The sequence below is a fragment of the Gorilla gorilla genome, chromosome 6 (assembly GCF_029281585.2).
Source record: "Gorilla gorilla gorilla isolate KB3781 chromosome 6, NHGRI_mGorGor1-v2.1_pri, whole genome shotgun sequence".
Lineage (NCBI taxonomy): Eukaryota > Metazoa > Chordata > Mammalia > Primates > Hominidae > Gorilla > Gorilla gorilla.
In genome coordinates this window covers 8,354,860-8,372,568 of record NC_073230.2, presented here as the reverse complement: position 1 = coordinate 8,372,568, position 17,709 = coordinate 8,354,860, and the positions used below count along the sequence as shown (strand labels likewise).

Below are 17,709 nucleotides of genomic sequence, written 5' to 3'. Positions count from 1 at the left end.
GGCGTTTTGAGCAGGCCCTACTTGGGTCTGAGGGACACTGGTGGCCTCGCTCTCACAGCGAGAAGCAGGAGAAGGGGGTTCTTCCATGGGAAGGGGGTTCCTGGCTGCTGCTGTGCGCACGGGGCTGGGGCGGCAGCCTTGCAGAGGCTTGGGAAGCGGGGAGCTCCGGGCAGTGCGGGGAGCAGGCCCCGTCTGGCACCATCCAAGATAGCCCAGGGCCCCCTCCCCGAGGGCACCAGCTGTCCCCTCCCCGAGGGCACCAGCTGTCCCCTCCCCGACGCCAGGCGTTTTATGGCTTGCATCTCAGCAGAGAAAATAGCCCCTGGTCTCTGGTGTCGGGATGGGGCTGTCTGAGCTGGGGAGGGGATGTCAGGGAGTAGGGGGCTTGGTGGTCAGGGCTGACGGGCGGTGTCTGGAATCTGAGCCTCTGTCTGGCCTGTTGGCTGCTGCAGGGGGCTGTTTAGCCCCGCCTGGAGCCCACAGCCCCCTCGCGTCCCTGTGGCTCAGGTCAGCAGCCCCTGCCCTCAGGTGACCGGGGCTCCCAGGCCACATGGCCAGCAGGACGGGATGCTGTCCCCAAGCAAGTGCTCTCTGAAGTCACTGAGGGGTCACGGACAGGCCCACGGATGCTCAGCAGACGGCCCCACGATCCCGGCAAGGGCCCACGGACACTCGGCAGACGGCCCCGCGACCCCAGGAGAGGCAGCGCCCACTGGGGATGCTTGGCAGACGGCCCCACGACCTCCGGAGAGGCAGCGCCCACTGGGGATGCTTGGCAGACGGCCCCGCGACCCCAGGAGAGGCAGCGCCCACTGGGGATGCTTGGCAGACGGCCCCGCGACCTCCGGAGAGGCAGCGCCCACTGGGGATGCTTGGCAGACGGCCCCGTGACCCCGGGAGAGGTGGCACCCACTGAGGACCCACTCAACCCTGGCCACGCAGCTGCTGCCAACGGCGGGACCTGCACGCGACCCAAGGCCTGGCAGACGGAGCCCAGGACACGGATGCTGCAAGCCACATGCTGTTGGGACGGGACAGCCAGGGCCATAGAAGAACCTGCATCTGAGTCCGCAGGACACAGAGTTCTAGAGCAGGAGAAAGGACGGGCAGCGATAGGAACCACGGACAGGGAGCAGAAGTGGGAGCGGGGCCTGGGGGGGATGGGAACGCCCCTCTGAGTGGCCACACGTGGGTCACTGACCGCAGCTTAGTGACGTGAAGCCACACGTGTTTATTCTCCCACAGCTCTGGCAGAGCTCCAGGACGATCCCACAGGCCCGAGACTCGGAGTGGGCAGAGCTGGTTCTGGGCTCAGGACAGGTCCTCTGGCCTCTCCCCGGCACTCCTGGGCTCTGGGGCCCCCTCTGGCCTCAGTTTCCACGGCCACGTCCCCTTCCCTCGTGTCCTCATATCTCTGCCTCTCTCCCCTGTGATCGTCTGCCATAGCAGTGTCTTAACCACGTGTGCACGGTGTGTTTTGCCACAGAAGGTGGCGTGTCCAGGTGCTTAGGCTCCCAGGGGGATGCCCGGGCTACTTTTCTGTGGCTGTGTGGTGTGCGTGAGGCCGCAGGCGGAGATGAGGGCTTGGGCTGGACTCCCCTTAGATGAGCTTTCCTGAAAAAAGAGGGGATGGCACCACCTGGACCCAGCAGCTATGGACGGAGGAGGGAGGAGGCCAGCCTGGTCCTCCTGGGCAGCACGAGGTTGGACCCAGCCCTGCCTCTGCCCATGGCGGCTCTGGCCATGTCCACCCAGGGTGGGGAGGGTCCCTGGGGGCTGTTAAAGGACAGGTGGAGTCCCGCTCATCCAGGCCGTCCTCAGGCTGGCTTGGGCCAGGGTTGCGGCCACCAGCCCTGGTCCACTGTCATAACCCCTCACCAACCATCCACCATCGCCATGTCCCCCATGTCCCCGTCCCCCGTGTCCCCCGTGTCCCCCGTCCCCCGTGTCCCCCGTCCCCCGTGTCCCCCGTCCCCGTGTCCCCCGTCCCCGTGTCCCCCGTCCCCCGTCCCCGTGTCCCCCGTCCCCCGTCCCCCATCCCCTTTCTTTCCCCTTTCCCCTTTCCCCTTTCCCCTTTCCCCTTTCCCCTTTCCCCTTTCCCCTTTCCTGTCCCCTTTCCCCTTTCCCCTTTCCCATTTCCCATCCCCTTTCCCCTTTCCCCTTTCCCCTTTCCCATCCCCTTTCCCATCCCCTTTCCCATCCCCTTTCCCCTTTCCCCTTTCCCCTTTCCCCTTTCCCATCCCCTTTCCCCTTTCCCCTTTCCCATCCCCTTTCCCCTTTCCCCTTTCCCATCCCCTTTCCCATCCCCTTTCCCATCCCCTTTCCCATCCCCTTTCCCCTTTCCCCTTTCCCCTTTCCCCTTTCCCGTCCCCTTTCCCTTTTCCCCTTTCCCCTTTCCCGTCCCCTTTCCCCTTTCCCCTTTCCCGTCCCCTTTCCCCTTTCCCGTCCCCTTTCCCCTTTCCCGTCCCCTTTCCCCTTTCCCCTTTCCCCTTTCCCCTTTCCCCTTTCCCCTTTCCCGTCCCCTTTCCCCTTTCCCCTTTCCCCTTTCCCGTCCCCTTTCCCCTTTCCCCTTTCCCGTCCCCTTTCCCCTTTCCCCTTTCCCCTTTCCCCTTTCCACTTTCCCCTTTCCCCTTTCCCCTTTCCCCTTTCCCGTCCCCCTTCCCCTTTCCCCTTTCCCCTTTCCCCTTTCCCGTCCCCCTTCCCCTTTCCCCTTTCCCGTCCCCTTTCCCGTCCCCTTTCCCGTCCCCTTTCCCGTCCCCTTTCCCGTCCCCTTGCCCCTTGCCCCTTGCCCCTTGCCCCTTGCCCGTCCCCTTGCCCGTCCCCTTGCCCGTTCCCTTGCCCGTCCCCTTGCCCCTTGCCCGTCCCCTTGCCCCTTGCCCGTCCCCTTGCCCGTCCCCTTGCCCGTCCCCTTGCCCCTTGCCCGTCCCCTTGCCCCTTGCCCGTCCCCTTGCCCGTCCCCTTGCCCGTCCCCTTGCCCGTCCCCTTGCCCCTTGCCCGTCCCCTTGCCCCTTGCCCGTCCCCTTGCCCCTTGCCCGTCCCCTTGCCCCTTGCCCGTCCCCTTGCCCCTTGCCCGTCCCCTTGCCCCTTGCCCGTCCCCTTGCCCGTCCCCTTGCCCGTCCCCTTGCCCGTCCCCTTGCCCCTTGCCCGTCCCCTTGCCCGTCCCCTTGCCCGTCCCCTTGCCCCTTGCCCGTCCCCTTGCCCATCCCCTTGCCCGTCCCCTTGCCCGTCCCCTTGCCCCTTGCCCGTCCCCTTGCCCCTTGCCCGTCCCCTTGCCCGTCCCCTTGCCCGTCCCCTAGCCCGTCCCCTTGCCCGTCCCCTTGCCCGTCCCCTTGCCCGTCCCCTAGCCCGTCCTCTTGCCCGTCCCCTAGCCCCTTGCCCATCCCCTTGCCCGTCCCCTTGCCCCTTGCCCGTCCCCTTGCCCCTTGCCCGTCCCCTTGCCCCTTGCCCGTCCCCTTGCCCCTTGCCCCTTGCCCGTCCCCTTGCCCCTGGCCCCTTGCCCGTCCCCTTGCCCCTGGCCCCTTGCCCGTCCCCTTGCCCCTTGCCCGTCCCCTTGCCCCTTGCCCGTCCCCTTGCCCGTCCCCTTGCCCCTTGCCCGTCCCCTTGCCCCTTGCCCCTTGCCCGTCCCCTTGCCCCTTGCCCCTTGCCCATCCCCTTGCCCCTTGCCCCTGTCCCCTTTCCCCTTGCCCCTGTCCCCTTTCCCCTTGCCCCTGTCCCCTTTCCCCTTGCCCCTGTCCCCTTTCCCCTTGCCCCTGTCCCCTTTCCCCTTGCCCGTCCCCTTTCCCCTTGCCCGTCCCCTTTCCCCTTTCCCCTTTCCCCTTTCCCCTTTCCCCTTTCCCCTTTCCCCTTTCCCCTTTCCCCTTTCACCTTTCCCCTTGCCCGTCCCCTTGCCCGTCCCCTTGCCCCTTGCCCGTCCCCTTGCCCCTTGCCCGTCCCCTTGCCCCTTGCCCGTCCCCTTTCCCCTTTCCCCTTTCCCCTTGCCCGTCCCCTTTCCCCTTTCCCCTTTCCCGTCCCCTTTCCCCTTTCCCCTTTCCCCTTTCCCGTCCCCTTTCCCCTTTCCCCTTGCCCCTTTCCCCTTGCCCCTTTCCCCTTGCCCCTTGCCCGTCCCCTTGCCCCTTGCCCGTCCCCTTGCCCCTTGCCCGTCCCCTTTCCCCTTGCCCGTCCCCTTGCCCCTTGCCCGTCCCCTTTCCCCTTGCCCCTTGCCCGTCCCCTTTCCCCTTGCCCCTTGCCCGTCCCCTTTCCCCTTGCCCCTTGCCCGTCCCCTTTCCCCTTGCCCGTCCCCTTTCCCCTTTCCCCTTGCCCGTCCCCTTTCCCCTTTCCCCTTGCCCGTCCCCTTTCCCCTTGCCCGTCCCCTTTCCCCTTGCCCGTCCCCTTGCCCCTTGCCCGTCCCCTTTCCCCTTGCCCGTCCCCTTGCCCCTTGCCCGTCCCCTTGCCCCTTGCCCGTCCCCTTGCCCCTTGCCCGTCCCCTTTCCCCTTGCCCCTTGCCCGTCCCCTTGCCCCTTGCCCGTCCCCTTGCCCCTTGCCCGTCCCCTTGCCCCTTGCCCGTCCCCTTGCCCCTTGCCGCTTGCCCCTTTCCCCTTGCCCGTCCCCTTTCCCCTTGCCCGTCCCCTTTCCCCTTGCCCGTTGCCCGTCCCCTTTCCCCTTTCCCCTTGCCCGTCCCCTTTCCCCTTTCCCCTTGCCCGTCCCCTTTCCCCTTGCCCCTTTCCCCTTGCCCGTCCCCTTTCCCCTTGCCCCTTGCCCGTCCCCTTTCCCCTTGCCCCTTGCCCGTCCCCTTTCCCCTTGCCCCTTGCCCGTCCCCTTTCCCCTTGCCCCTTGCCCGTCCCCTTTCCCCTTGCCCCTTGCCCGTCCCCTTTCCCCTTGCCCCTTGCCCGTCCCCTTTCCCCTTGCCCCTTGCCCGTCCCCTTTCCCCTTGCCCCTTGCCCGTCCCCTTTCCCCTTGCCCGTCCCCTTTCCCCTTGCCCCTTGCCCGTCCCCTTGCCCGTCCCCTTGCCCGTCCCCTTGCCCGTCCCCTTGCCCCTTGCCCGTCCCCTTGCCCCTTGCCCGTCCCCTTGCCCCTTGCCCGTCCCCTTGCCCCTTGCCCGTCCCCTTGCCCCTTGCCCGTCCCCTTGCCCGTCCCTTTGCCCCTTGCCCGTCCCCTTGCCCCTTGCCCGTCCCCTTGCCCCTTGCCCCTTGCCCGTCCCCTTGCCCCTTGCCCCTTGCCCGTCCCCTTGCCCCTTGCCCCTTGCCCGTCCCCTTGCCCCTTGCCCCATGCCCGTCCCCTTGCCCCTTGCCCCATGCCCGTCCCCTTGCCCCTTGCCCCTTGCCCGTCCCCTTGCCCCTTGCCCCTTGCCCGTCCCCTTTCCCCTTGCCCCTTGCCCGTCCCCTTTCCCCTTGCCCCTTGCCCGTCCCCTTTCCCCTTTCCCGTCCCCTTTCCCCTTTCCCCTTTCCCGTCCCCTTTCCCCTTTCCCCTTTCCCGTCCCCTTTCCCCTTTCCCCTTTCCCGTCCCCTTTCCCCTTTCCCCTTTCCCCTTTCCCCTTTGCCGTCCCCTTTCCCCTTTCCCCTTTCCCCTGTCCCCTTTCCCGTCCCCTGTCCCCTTTCCCGTCCCCTGTCCCCTTTCCCGTCCCCTGTCCCCTTTCCCGTCCCCTGTCCCCTTTCCCGTCCCCTGTCCCCTTTCCCCTTTCCTGTCCCCTTTCCCCTTTCCCCTTTCCCCTTTCCCGTCCCCTTTCCCCTTTCCCGTCCCCTTTCCCCTTTCCCCTTTCCCGTCCCCTTTCCCCTTTCCCGTCCCCTTTCCCCTTTCCCGTCCCCTTTCCCCTTTCCCGTCCCCCTTCCCCTTTCCCCTTTCCCCTTTCCCGTCCCCTTTCCCCTTTCCCCTTTCCCGTCCCCTTTCCCCTTTCCCCTTTCCCCTTTCCCGTCCCCTTTCCCGTCCCCTTTCCCGTCCCCTTTCCCGTCCCCTTTCCCGTCCCCTTTCCCCTTTCCCGTCCCCTTTCCCCTTTCCCCTTTCCCCTTTCCCCTTTCCCCTTTCCCCTTTCTCCTTTCCCCTTTCTCCTTGCCCCTTTCCCCTTGCCCCTTGCCCGTCCCCTTGCCCCTTGCCCGTCCCCTTGCCCCTTGCCCCTCCCCTTGCCCCTTGCCCCTCCCCTTCCCCCTTGCCCCTCCCCTTCCCCCTTGCCCCTCCCCTTCCCCCTTGCCCCTCCCCTTCCCCCTTGCCCCTCCCCTTCCCCCTTGCCCCTCCCCTTCCCCCTTGCCCCTCCCCTTCCCCCTTGCCCCTCCCCTTCCCCCTTGCCCCTCCCCTTCCCCCTTGCCCCTCCCCTTCCCCCTTGCCCCTCCCCTTCCCCCTTGCCCCTCCCCTTCCCCCTTGCCCCTCCCCTTCCCCCTTGCCCCTCCCCTTCCCCCTTGCCCCTCCCCTTCCCCCTTGCCCCTCCCCTTCCCCCTTGCCCCTCCCCTTCCCCCTTGCCCCTTGCCCCTTGCCCCTTGCCCCTTGCCCCTTGCCCCTTTCTCCTTTCCCCTTTCCCCTTTCCCTCCCCCTTTCCCCGTACATCTTCCTATCTCCCTGTCTCCCCCCGTGTCCCCTCCCCCCCGTGTCCCCTCCCCCCCCGTGTCCCCTCCCCCCCGTGTCCCCTCCCCCCCGTGTCCCCTCCCCCCCGTGTCCCCTCCCCCCCGTGTCCCCTCCCCCCCGTGTCCCCTCCCCCCCGTGTCCCCTCCCCCCCGTGTCCCCTCCCCCCCGTGTCCCCTCCCCCCCCGTGTCCCCTCCCCCCCCGTGTCCCCTCCCCCCCGTGTCCCCTCCCCCCCGTGTCCCCTCCCCCCCCGTGTCCCCTCCCCCCCCGTGTCCCCTCCCCCCCGTGTCTCCTCCCCCCCCGTGTCTCCTGTCCCCCCGTGTCTCCTGTCCCCCGTGTTCTCTCCCCCGTCCGTCTCCCCCGTCCGTCTCCCCTCTCCCCCGTCCGTCTCCCCTCTCCCCTCTCCCCCGTCCGTCTCCCCTCTCCCCCGTCCGTCTCCCCTCTCCCCTCTCCCCCGTCCGTCTCCCCTCTCCCCTCTCCCCCGTCCGTCTCCCCTCTCCCCTCTCCCCTCTCCCCCGTCCGTCTCCCCTCTCCCCTCTCCCCTCTCCCCTCTCCCCTCTCCCCCGTCCGTCTCCCCTCTCCCCTCTCCCCTCTCCCCCGTCCGTCTCCCCTCTCCCCTCTCCCCCGTCCGTCTCCCCTCTCCCCTCTCCCCCGTCCGTCTCCCCTCTCCCCTCTCCCCCGTCCGTCTCCCCTCTCCCCCGTCCGTCTCCCCTCTCCCCTCTCCCCTCTCCCCCGTCCGTCTCCCCTCTCCCCTCTCCCCCGTCCGTCTCCCCTCTCCCCCGTCCGTCTCCTCTCTCCCCCGTCCGTCTCCTCTCTCCCCTCTCCCCCGTCCGTCTCCCCTCTCCCCTCTCCCCTCTCCCCCGTCCGTCTCCCCTCTCCCCCGTCCGTCTCCCCTCTCCCCTCTCCCCTCTCCCCCGTCCGTCTCCCCTCTCCCCTCTCCCCCGTCCGTCTCCCCTCTCCCCTCTCCCCCGTCCGTCTCCCCTCTCCCCTCTCCCCCGTCCGTCTCCCCTCTCCCCTCTCCCCCGTCCGTCTCCCCTCTCCCCCGTCCGTCTCCCCTCTCCCCTCTCCCCCGTCCGTCTCCCCTCTCCCCTCTCCCCCGTCCGTCTCCCCTCTCCCCTCTCCCCTCTCCCCCGTCCGTCTCCCCTCTCCCCTCTCCCCTCTCCCCCGTCCGTCTCCCCTCTCCCCTCTCCCCCGTCCGTCTCCCCTCTCCCCTCTCCCCCGTCCGTCTCCCCTCTCCCCCGTCCGTCTCCCCTCTCCCCTCTCCCCCGTCCGTCTCCCCTCTCCCCTCTCCCCCGTCCGTCTCCCCTCTCCCCTCTCCCCCGTCCGTCTCCCCTCTCCCCTCTCCCCCGTCCGTCTCCCCTCTCCCCTCTCCCCCGTCCGTCTCCCCTCTCCCCCGTCCGTCTCCCCTCTCCCCTCTCCCCCGTCCGTCTCCCCTCTCCCCTGTCCGTCTCCCCTCTCCCCTCTCCCCCGTCCGTCTCCCCTCTCCCCTCTCCCCCGTCCGTCTCCCCTCTCCCCTCTCCCCCGTCCGTCTCCCCTCTCCCCCGTCCGTCTCCCCTCTCCCCTCTCCCCCGTCCGTCTCCCCTCTCCCCTCTCCCCCGTCCGTCTCCCCTCTCCCCTCTCCCCCGTCCGTCTCCCCTCTCCCCTCTCCCCCGTCCGTCTCCCCTCTCCCCTCTCCCCCGTCCGTCTCCCCTCTCCCCTCTCCCCCGTCCGTCTCCCCTCTCCCCTCTCCCCCGTCCGTCTCCCCTCTCCCCTCTCCCCCGTCCGTCTCCCCTCTCCCCCGTCCGTCTCCCCTCTCCCCCGTCCGTCTCCCCTCTCCCCTCTCCCCCGTCCGTCTCCCCTCTCCCCTCTCCCCCGTCCGTCTCCCCTCTCCCCTCTCCCCCGTCCATCTCCCCTCTCCCCTCTCCCCCGTCCGTCTCCCCTCTCCCCCCGTCCGTCTCCCCCCGTGTCCCCTCCCCCCGTCCGTCTCCCCCCGTGTCCCCTCCCCCCGTGTCCCCTCCCCCCGTCCGTCTCCCCCCGTGTCCCCTCCCCCCGTCCGTCTCCCCCCGTGTCCCCTCCCCCCGTCCGTCTCCCCCCGTGTCCCCTCCCCCCGTGTCCCCTCCCCCCGTCCGTCTCCCCCCGTGTCCCCTCCCCCCGTCCGTCTCCCCCCGTGTCCCCTCCCCCCGTCCGTCTCCCCCGTCCGTCTCCCCCCATGTCCCCTCCTCCCATCCGTCTCCCCCCATCCGTCTCCCCCCCGTGTCCCCTCCCCCGTCCGTCTCCCCCCGTGTCCCCTCCCCCGTCCGTCTCCCCCCGTGTCCCCTCCCCCGTCCGTCTCCCCCCGTGTCCCCTCCCCCGTCCGTCTCCCCCCGTGTCCCCTCCCCCGTCCGTCTCCCCCCGTGTCCCCTCCCCCCGTCCGTCTTCCCCCGTGTCCCCTCCCCCCGTGTCCCCTCCCCCCGTGTCCCCTCCCCCCATGTCCCCTCCCCCCGTGTCCCCTCCCCCGTCCGTCTTCCCCCGTGTCCCCTCCCCCCGTCCGTCTCCCCCGTCCGTCTTCCCCCGTGTCCCCTCCCCCGTCCGTCTTCCCCCGTGTCCCCTCTCCCCCCGTGTCCCCTCTCCCCCCGTGTCCCCTCTCCCCCCGTGTCCCCTCTCCCCCCGTGTCCCCTCTCCCCCCGTCTCCCCTCTCCCCCCGTCTCCCCTCTCCCCCCGTCTCCCCCCGTCTCCCCCCGTCTCCCCCCGTCTCCCCCCGTCTCCCCCCGTCTCCCCCCGTCTCCCCCCGTCTCCCCCCGTCTCCCCCCGTCTCCCCCCGTCTCCCCCCGTCTCCCCTCTCCCCCCGTCTCCCCTCTCCCCCCGTCTCCCCTCTCCCCCCGTCTCCCCTCTCCCCCCGTCTCCCCTCTCCCCCCGTCTCCCCTCTCCCCCCGTCCGTCTTCCCCAGTCTCCCCTCTCCCCCGTCCGTCTTCCCCAGTCTCCCCTCTCCCCCGTCTCCCCTCTCCTCTGTTCCGTCTCCCCTGTCCATTGTCACCCCTTGTGTTCCCTCTCCCCCATCCACTGTCACTGTCTGATCTGTGTCCCCTCTCCCCCACAGGGTACCGTGAGGGCTTTCTCTGGAAGCGTGGCCGGGACAACGGGCAGTTTTTGAGCCGGAAGTTTGTGCTGACAGAACGAGAGGGTGCTCTGAAGTATTTCAACAGAAATGATGTGAGCCAGAAACAGGGGTGGGGTGGGGGCCTGTCCCAGGGTGGCATCCTGGCTTCCCACACTGGGGCCTGTGGTGGCCGCGTCCATCCGCAGCTGCCCTCGCTGCTGCCCCCCCGATGGGGACGCTCCAGGAGAACGGGCCTGTGATGGGCTGAGCCTCTGTGTGCCAGACCCAGCGTCCCCCAGGGTGGGGCAGCTGAGGCTTTCCAGGAGCCTGGGCGGCCGGGCGGGGTCCCCTGAACTCAGGCCCAGCCGTGGGAGAGGGAGAACCTAGCCACTGGGCCCCTCTGGACCCAGCCAGGACCCCAGAAAGCCCCCAGTTTTCCTGGAGGTACCCTGGGGAGACTGGCCTGGGACAGGACAAACACATTGGCAAGAACAGTGGGGTCTTCACAAGGTGGCCCCAGAGCCGTGGGCTGATGGTCAGAAGCACCTGCCCTGAGCCGTGGCACACCCACCTGAGCCGTGTCAGGCACTGGCTGGAGGTGGGCTGGTGGCTGGGGCCTGCCCCTGTGGGAGGTGCCGTGTGGGGCCCAGGGCTGCCCCCGGGGAGGGAGGTGCAGTGTCTGATGTCAAATGCCACCTGCACAGTGTCGTTGAGGTCCCCATCACTCCTGGGAGGGAGGTGCTGTTACCTTCTGCTTACAGACCGGGAGGCTAAGGCTCAGAGAGCTTAAGTAACTTGCCCAAAGCCACACAGCACAGCAGGTGGGCCGCCAGCACCCACAGGGTCTGCCCTTCCTGCTCCCTCGAGGTTGGACGACGGCCCCTGTGAGGTGCTTAGACCCCACCCCTTCTCAGGCCAAGGAGCCCAAGGCCGTGATGAAGATCGAGCACCTGAACGCCACCTTCCAGCCAGCCAAGATCGGCCACCCCCACGGCCTGCAGGTCACCTACCTGAAGGACAACAGCACCCGCAACATCTTCATCTACCACGAGGACGGGAAGGTGGGTGCTGGCGAGCACTCGGGCCCGGGTGGCACAGGAGGGCGGGCACTCGGCTGGGTGGTACAGGAAGGTGGGTGCTTGGACGGTATGGGAGGGTAGGCACTTGGGCTGGACAGCGTGGGAAGGCGGGCACTCAGCCTGGTGCCGCGGAAGGGTAGGCACTTGGGCTAGGTGGCATGAGAAGGCAGGAACTCGGGCTGGGCAGCGTGGGAAGGCGGGTGCCTGGACGTGTGGGAGGGTGGGCACTTGCGCTGGGCAGCATGGGAAGACAGGTGCAGGAAGGCAGGTTCCCAGGGCCGGGCTGCCCAGGAGCCGGATCACCACGCTGTCTCTGGGGCCACCCAGCTTGGCCCTGTCAGTAGGGGCTGCCAGCTCGGGCTAGGGGATCCACCCACCCCCACAATGCCCAGAGGGGGCCTTGGGGGGGAACTGGGGTCCTACGGAGAGGAGATGCGGACAGTAGCCGGCTCTGGGGCTGGTTTGGGCAGTGTTCCTTTGGCTGCCCTTGGTGTGGCGGCGGGGAGGGCAGGTGCACCCCGCATCTCTGGAGGGCTTGGGGGGAACCCAGGTAAAACCCCCACAAAAGCTATCCTTTTGTCTTTGGGCCAGGCTGCAGGGGGCCCAGCGGTGGGCCCAGCCTCTTTCTTTGTTACTTAGGTTCTTGTTTCTGTTTCTCACACGTCTGTGTGCACACGGTCTAAAGCGCCATATCGTTCCTGTCTTGAGAAACAGAAGTTTGAGGCCCCTCCTAACCCCCATTGGGAATTGGTCCCCATATCCAAAAATAACCTGCCGGTGTCGCTGCAGATTTACACACTTTAGGCACCATCTGACAACTTCCCACGTGGAAGTAGAGGTTCCAGCTCTTTCCATCCCCTCCCACGTGCCCGTCCCCTGCCTGCCTTGCTCCACTGGCATCTGCCCCTGGGTTGGTTAGGGGGCCGAGTCGGGTGCAGCCCCTGGCCTCAGAGCACGCTGTGATCACTCTTCCCACAGTAAGCGGCTGTGTTCCTTGCCGCAGTTGACCGTGTGTTGCCACAGACTCTCCGCAGACTGTTGTCTCTGGAGGCAGTCGGGCACCGGGAGCCCGCGACTCCCACGGCCTGGAGATCTCGCTCCTACAGCCTCATCTGGTTCCTGGGTGGAGCCCTGCTGCCCGGGTCCTACGTCTTTCTCGTTTACTTATTCCTCTTGGTAGAAGTGATGTGCCTGGAGGGAAAGGGGTCACCTGGCACCTTGGACTGTTCTACCTCCTGCCTGGCTTAGACTGTGGCTAGATATAGAATTCTAGGTTGGAATTAATTTTCCTGCTAATTCTGAAGGCTTTGCACCACGGATTCCTCCCTCCTAGTACGTTTGTCCCGCGGTTTTGAAATTCTCCAATGCTGTGCGTGTGTTGGCAAGGGTCCTTCATTGGCAAGGGACCCTCATTGGCAAGGGTCCCTCGTCTTTTGATGTGCTGGGTGCAGGCCCAGGGTGGCCCTTCCAGTCCAGTTACTGGTTTCCATGAGGTCAGGGATTGCTTTCTTATCTAATGATTTCCTCCCTCCACTTTCCCTGTTCTCGATTTCTGAAACTCCTGTTACTGGTGCTCTTAAACTGGTCCATTTTTCTTCTACTTTCTGGGAAATTTCTTCAACTTTGTCTCCAACACTGTGTTGAGGGTTTTGTTTCTGCTCTCATGCATTTACTTTTTCAGAGAGCCTTTGGTTCTTGGAGTATTTATTTTTCTTTCTTTCTTTTTTTTTTTTTTTTTTTTTTTTTGAGATCGAGTCTTGCTGTGTTGCCCAGGCTGGAGTGCAATGGTGCAATCTCGGCTCACTGCAACCTCTGCCTCTGGGTTCAAGTGATTTTCTTGCCTCAGCCTCCCAACCCTCCCAAGTAGCTGGAACTATAGGCGCGCACCACCACGCCCAGGCATTTTTTTTTTTTTTTTTTTTTTTTTGAGGCAGAGTTTCGCCCTTGTCACCCGGGCTGGAGTGCAATGGTGCAATCTCGGCTCACTGCAACCTTTGCCTCCCTGGTTCAAGTGATTCTCCTGCCTCAGCCTCCCGAGTAGCTGGGATTACAGGCATGTGCCACCACACCCAGCTAATTTTGTATTTTTAGTGGAGACGGGGTTTCTTCATGTTGTTCAGGCTGGTCTCGAACTCCCGACCTCAGGTGATCCACCTGCCTCAGCCTCCCAAAGTGCTGGGATTACAGGTGTGAGCCACTGCGCCCAGCCGCAATTTTTGTATTTTTAGTAGAGACCGGGTTTCACCATGTTGGTCAGGCTGGTGTCCAACTCCTGACCTCAAGTGATCCACCCCGCCTCAGCCTCCCAAAGCGCTGGGATTACAGGAGCGAGCCGCCGTGCCTAGCTGAGTATTCCTTTTTGAAACGCTGTTTTTGGTTCGTGATTGTGGTGTCTTATTAACGTTAATTTTTGAAGCTTTCTTATCCCTGAAAAATGTTTTTGTCTTCTAAGTTGCTGCCCGTGTGATCTGCGGTGCTCCCTGTGAGAAATCTTTCCCAGGTGTCCTGGAATCTGGGCAGGTCGGATCCTCCAAAGATCATTCCCCCCGCCCAGGGCAGACGCTCGGCCCCCAGCTGTGGGAGCTGAGGGAGTTTCCGCTGCAGCCCGCAGGGTCACAGAGCTCCAGCGTGGAGTGCACCAGGCATGCCCCGTCTGCCCGGAGCCCCGGAGTCGGCTCCATCTCCTGCTGGGGGAAAAGGGGCTTAGAGCCCCCTGCATTTCCGGGGGACCCGGAGCTGTGAATTCCCAAGGCCTTTGGGGCAGTGTGGTGTGGACGGGTTCGGCTTCCTCTAGGCGGAGGGAGGGCGGGGCCGAATGGGACGGGGCGGGCCGGAGGAACGGGGTGGGCGGGGGAAGGAGGGGAGGCGGGGCCTCGGGCTGGTTGGGTGGCGTGGGTGTGGCTTGTGGGCGTGGCCTAGGAGGAAGGGCCACAGGAGAAAGCAGGGCTGGAGGCCGATGAGGGGCAGTCGGGGTGGGTGGGGCTTTGCTGGGCGGGGCCCCTGGAAGAGGACAGGGCAATCCCACTGCTGTGGGAGGAGCCTGGGGCTGCACCATCCTCCAGCTGGTGCTGGGCCAGGTGCCAGCTGGAGAAGCCGTGACTGGATTGGTCCAGTGCTGGGGGCTTTGCCTGTGGGACAAAAGTCAAGGCCAAAGGGGCTGGGGAGAAGTCTGAGGAGGGATGGGGCTCCCTGGCTCTTCCTGGGCAGGAGAGGGTGCAGCCAAGAGTGGAGATGGGCACCTTTGCAGAGGTCACCAGCTCCAGGCTGTAGGCTGAACAGGAGGCCCAGGGCCCAGGTTATAATGTCATGGGGCCAAGGGTCTGGGCAGACCCCAGGAGGGGCGCTGGGTCTGGGGGCAGGGGACAGCCAGGCTGAAGTCTAGACCCAGAGGGCACCCGACGTGGGGCTGGGTGCCAGGCCTGGGCTATGGGCCCTCTGTTCCAGGGTGCTGGCCCACCCCACGCTCTCCAGAGGACCAGGGCGGCTCCCTGGAGAGCAGTTTTGCTCTCTGCCCACTATCGGTAGGGGCCACAGCTCCAAGGGCGTTTATAAACAGATGATCCTCCCTTCTCCCACCACCCCAAGACTTGCATGAGCTACAAAATAAGGATCTTCATAAAAATAGCACCATCTGAAAGGAAGGCAAGTTGGCCCAGGCCCCAGCAGCACCAGGGCCACAGAGTGAGCTTGGATGGCAGCCCCCGACCCTGTCCAGCCCGGCCCAGCCCGGCCCAGCCCTTCGGCCCTTCTCAGGACTTCTCCGGGGGAGGCTGCACCTGCCCTCCCGCAGAGGGGCAGCCCCTGTGTAGCAGCCCCGGCCTCAGCGTGGGCACAGGGGCCAGGCCTGCGGCAGGACTGCTGGGAGCTGAGGTGCCAGGGAGGAGGAAGGGGCTGGGCTCTGGGGGAAGCGGCCCCTCTGTGGGGACCCCAGCCCTGCAGCCTCCTCAGCCCAAGCCTGTGCCCGCCTTTGCCCCTAGGAGATTGTGGACTGGTTCAATGCACTCCGAGCTGCCCGCTTCCACTACCTGCAGGTGGCATTCCCAGGGGCCAGCGACGCAGATGTGAGTGGCGGCCCTGCGATAAGCTCCAGGGCAGACAGGGGTGGTGGGGTGGTGGGGTGGGGGGTGGACGGAGCCCTCGTGCCCTGAGTCTGGGATGATGTTGAGCCCTAGGGTGGGCCTGGGACTGGCCAAGGGCTCACCCTGACGTGCCTGCAGCCCTCCTGCCTCACTCTAGAACTTCAGCTCAGCCAAAGGGGAAAGGGGGAGGGAAGGGGTGGCAAGCAGAGGCAGAAATGTGGATCCTGCGGAGGCTAAGCCAGGCCTGGGCCCTGTCCTGGTGGCCCGGGGTGAGGGGAGCACGGAGGGGCACAGCCAGGGAGGGGCTCGGCCTGAGCTGCACTTCTGAGGTCCCCCGCCTGGTGTGTCCTGCCCTAGCTGGTGCCAAAGCTCTCCAGGAACTACCTGAAGGAAGGCTACATGGAGAAGACGGGGCCCAAGGTGGGTGTGCCGCACGTGCGGCCTGGGGTGGCCTGGGGTACACCATGGTGGGTCTCGGACTGAAGTGCAGCAGCCTTGCCAGCTGCCGCCTGTGTTTTAAACTGCTGTCTGGTGGGTCCTCACGGCCCCTTGTCTGTGCCTGGCCGGGGTCCCCGCGGACCCGGGCCACTGTCCTAGGCTTTGGTTAGACCCTCCCTGCCCGCTCAGTCTGACCAGCTTCCTCACCCACGGGACCGTGCACCTGCGTGGCCAGGGGCCCACATCTTGCCATTCCCTGAGGCATAATGTGGGAGGGAGACACAAATCCCGGGAGTCTTGGTGGTCCCGGAGGAGAAGTGCAGGTGTGAGGGCTCGTAAGTGAGGCCTGGACCCCCATCTGGGGCCCATGGAGGGCTGGGGGACCTGGAGGAGCAAGAGGGAGGTGCCGTGTGGAGGCTGGAGGACAGGCGTGTGCAGAGGCCTCGTGTGGCGTGACTGACCCGGGCCGGGAGGACGGGCGTGTGCAGAGTCCTTCGTGCGGTGTGGCCAGCGGCAGGTGTGAGTGAATGGAGGTGACTGACCCGGGCCGGCCCGGGCCCTGCCCTCCGGGGTGTGCTGTGGTCAGCTGGATGTAGGGCCTGCCTTGGCGACCTGCCAGTCACGGGCCCTCTCCGACCCACAGCAAACGGAAGGCTTCCGGAAGCGCTGGTTCACCATGGATGACCGCAGGCTCATGTACTTCAAAGACCCCCTGGTAAGGAGGACCCCCTGGTAAGGACCCCCCAGCACGGGAGGGCAGCTCACTGGCTGGGGTTGCCAGATGCATGACCAGGAGGGTGGGTGGCCTCCCGAGTCCTGGCCTGAGTGAAGCAGGGATGGAAGGGACATGGCCCCGCCTCCAGTGCGGTCCCCACCCACAGGACGCCTTCGCCCGAGGGGAAGTCTTCATTGGCAGCAAGGAGAGTGGCTACACAGTGCTGCATGGGTTCCCGCCGTCCACCCAGGGCCACCACTGGCCACATGGCATCACCATCGTCACGCCCGACCGCAAGTTTCTGTTTGCCTGCGAGACTGAGTCCGACCAGAGGGAGTGGGTGGCGGCCTTCCAGAAGGCGGTGGACAGGCCCATGCTGCCCCAGGAGTACGCAGGTGAGGGGGGCGGGCGGCCGGTGGCCTGGAAGGGCTCCCAGCTCCCTGCGGCTGTGACAACGCTGGACCCTGTTCCGTTGCAGTGGAGGCGCACTTCAAGCATAAACCTTAGCGAGTGCGGCCGGAGGACCACGGACACTGGACTCACTGTGGCTGGACGGAGGGGACCCGTGGATGGGGGGGCTCCGGCGTCCTGAGGCCACCTGGCCCCACCTGCTCCTCAGGGCAGCCCGGCGCGGCCAGGTAGGGCCCGAACCTCAGCTTCCAGGATGCTTCTCTGGAACCTCAAGGCAGGCAGCCTAGGCCCTGGGCCTGATCTCTAACCCCGTCATGCTGCTGCTGACCACACCCAGCCAACCTGCCCCTCCCTGACCCGGGGCCCCCTTTTCTCCAGGGCCCAGTCTGGCTCCCGAGCTCAGACGCAGCCCCCAGGAGCCGCCCACCACGGCTGAGGGAACTTCCAGGCCTCAGCGCAGAGCCCTGCTTGGGGCCAGCACGGTGGGCAGCTGCCGGCCGCTGGGGACTGGGCCCTGCTCGCATGCCGCCCCGCCCTCCCCCCACCTCCACGACTATTTATTGAGCACCTGAGCGGCTGTTGTGTGTCACGGGGCTGTGAGGGCCATGGGGTGTTTGGGTGGATTATCCACACAGGTCCCGGCCCCTGCCCGGGCTGGAGTTGCCGCAGCCTGTGCTCCTGGTCCTCACCTGGAGGGGCCAGTAGGCTGCCGTCCCACCACACATGGCCTCTGTGCCCAGCACGGTGCTCGCCGACAGTGGTGTCTGAACCCTTGGGGACGATGGCCTGGGCCGCGGTGAGGCCACCAGAGGCAGGAGTGGCCCTGGGGGTTCCGGGCACTGTCGCGCTTGCTGCTGGCGGCCCAGCCGTGTATTTATTTTTCACCTATCTCCTTCCTGTCAAGGCAGGCCGGGCTCCAGGGCTCCCCTTGCGTGGGGCATGTAGGTGGGGGAGGCGTCTGCAGGTCACCTGGGGGGCCCAGCCCTCTCCCAGCCTTGCCTGGCTGAGCTGTGTTCCAGGGGAGCCCTGGACAAGCCCTCATAGGCAGGGAGGGGGTTTCCGAGGCCAGGCATCTGCCGCCCCGTGTCGCATCCTGGAATAAAGTGTGGCTCTGGCATGGTTCCAGCTGTGTGTCCGAGGATGGAGTGGGGTGGAAGTTGGGCTGGGGACACGTGGCCCTGCCTCCCTCGCTTCAGGAGAATCTCCGTCTGCTCCCAGGGACCTGACAGGGCCCTCGCTCCCTGAGGTTTGGAGGGAGGACACGGTGTCTGAGCTGGTCACAGCGCCATGCTCCTTGTACACGGGAGACGGTCCCTACCCGAGGTGCCCCCAGCACCCCTTCCCCAGGTGCCCCCCAGCACCCCTTCCCCAGGTGCCCCCCCAGCACCCCTTCCCCAGGTGCCCCC

At 66.7% G+C, this 17,709-nt stretch overlaps 1 protein-coding gene across 2 annotated transcripts in view; it reads left to right on the top strand.

Moving 5' to 3' along the window:
- Positions 1–17,428, top strand: part of ADAP1 (ArfGAP with dual PH domains 1) — a 63,559-nt gene extending 46,131 nt beyond the window's left edge. For both annotated transcript variants that reach the window (XM_055346739.2, XM_055346741.2), the window contains 7 exons: positions 9,582–9,694; positions 10,496–10,642; positions 14,638–14,721; positions 15,097–15,159; positions 15,821–15,892; positions 16,059–16,287; positions 16,371–17,428. In XM_055346739.2, coding sequence (XP_055202714.1) covers positions 9,582–9,694; positions 10,496–10,642; positions 14,638–14,721; positions 15,097–15,159; positions 15,821–15,892; positions 16,059–16,287; positions 16,371–16,399 — 737 coding nt within the window. In that variant the 3' untranslated portion in view covers positions 16,400–17,428. The remainder of the gene's footprint in view (positions 1–9,581; positions 9,695–10,495; positions 10,643–14,637; positions 14,722–15,096; positions 15,160–15,820; positions 15,893–16,058; positions 16,288–16,370) is intronic.
- The last annotated feature ends 281 nt before the right edge of the window (positions 17,429–17,709 follow it).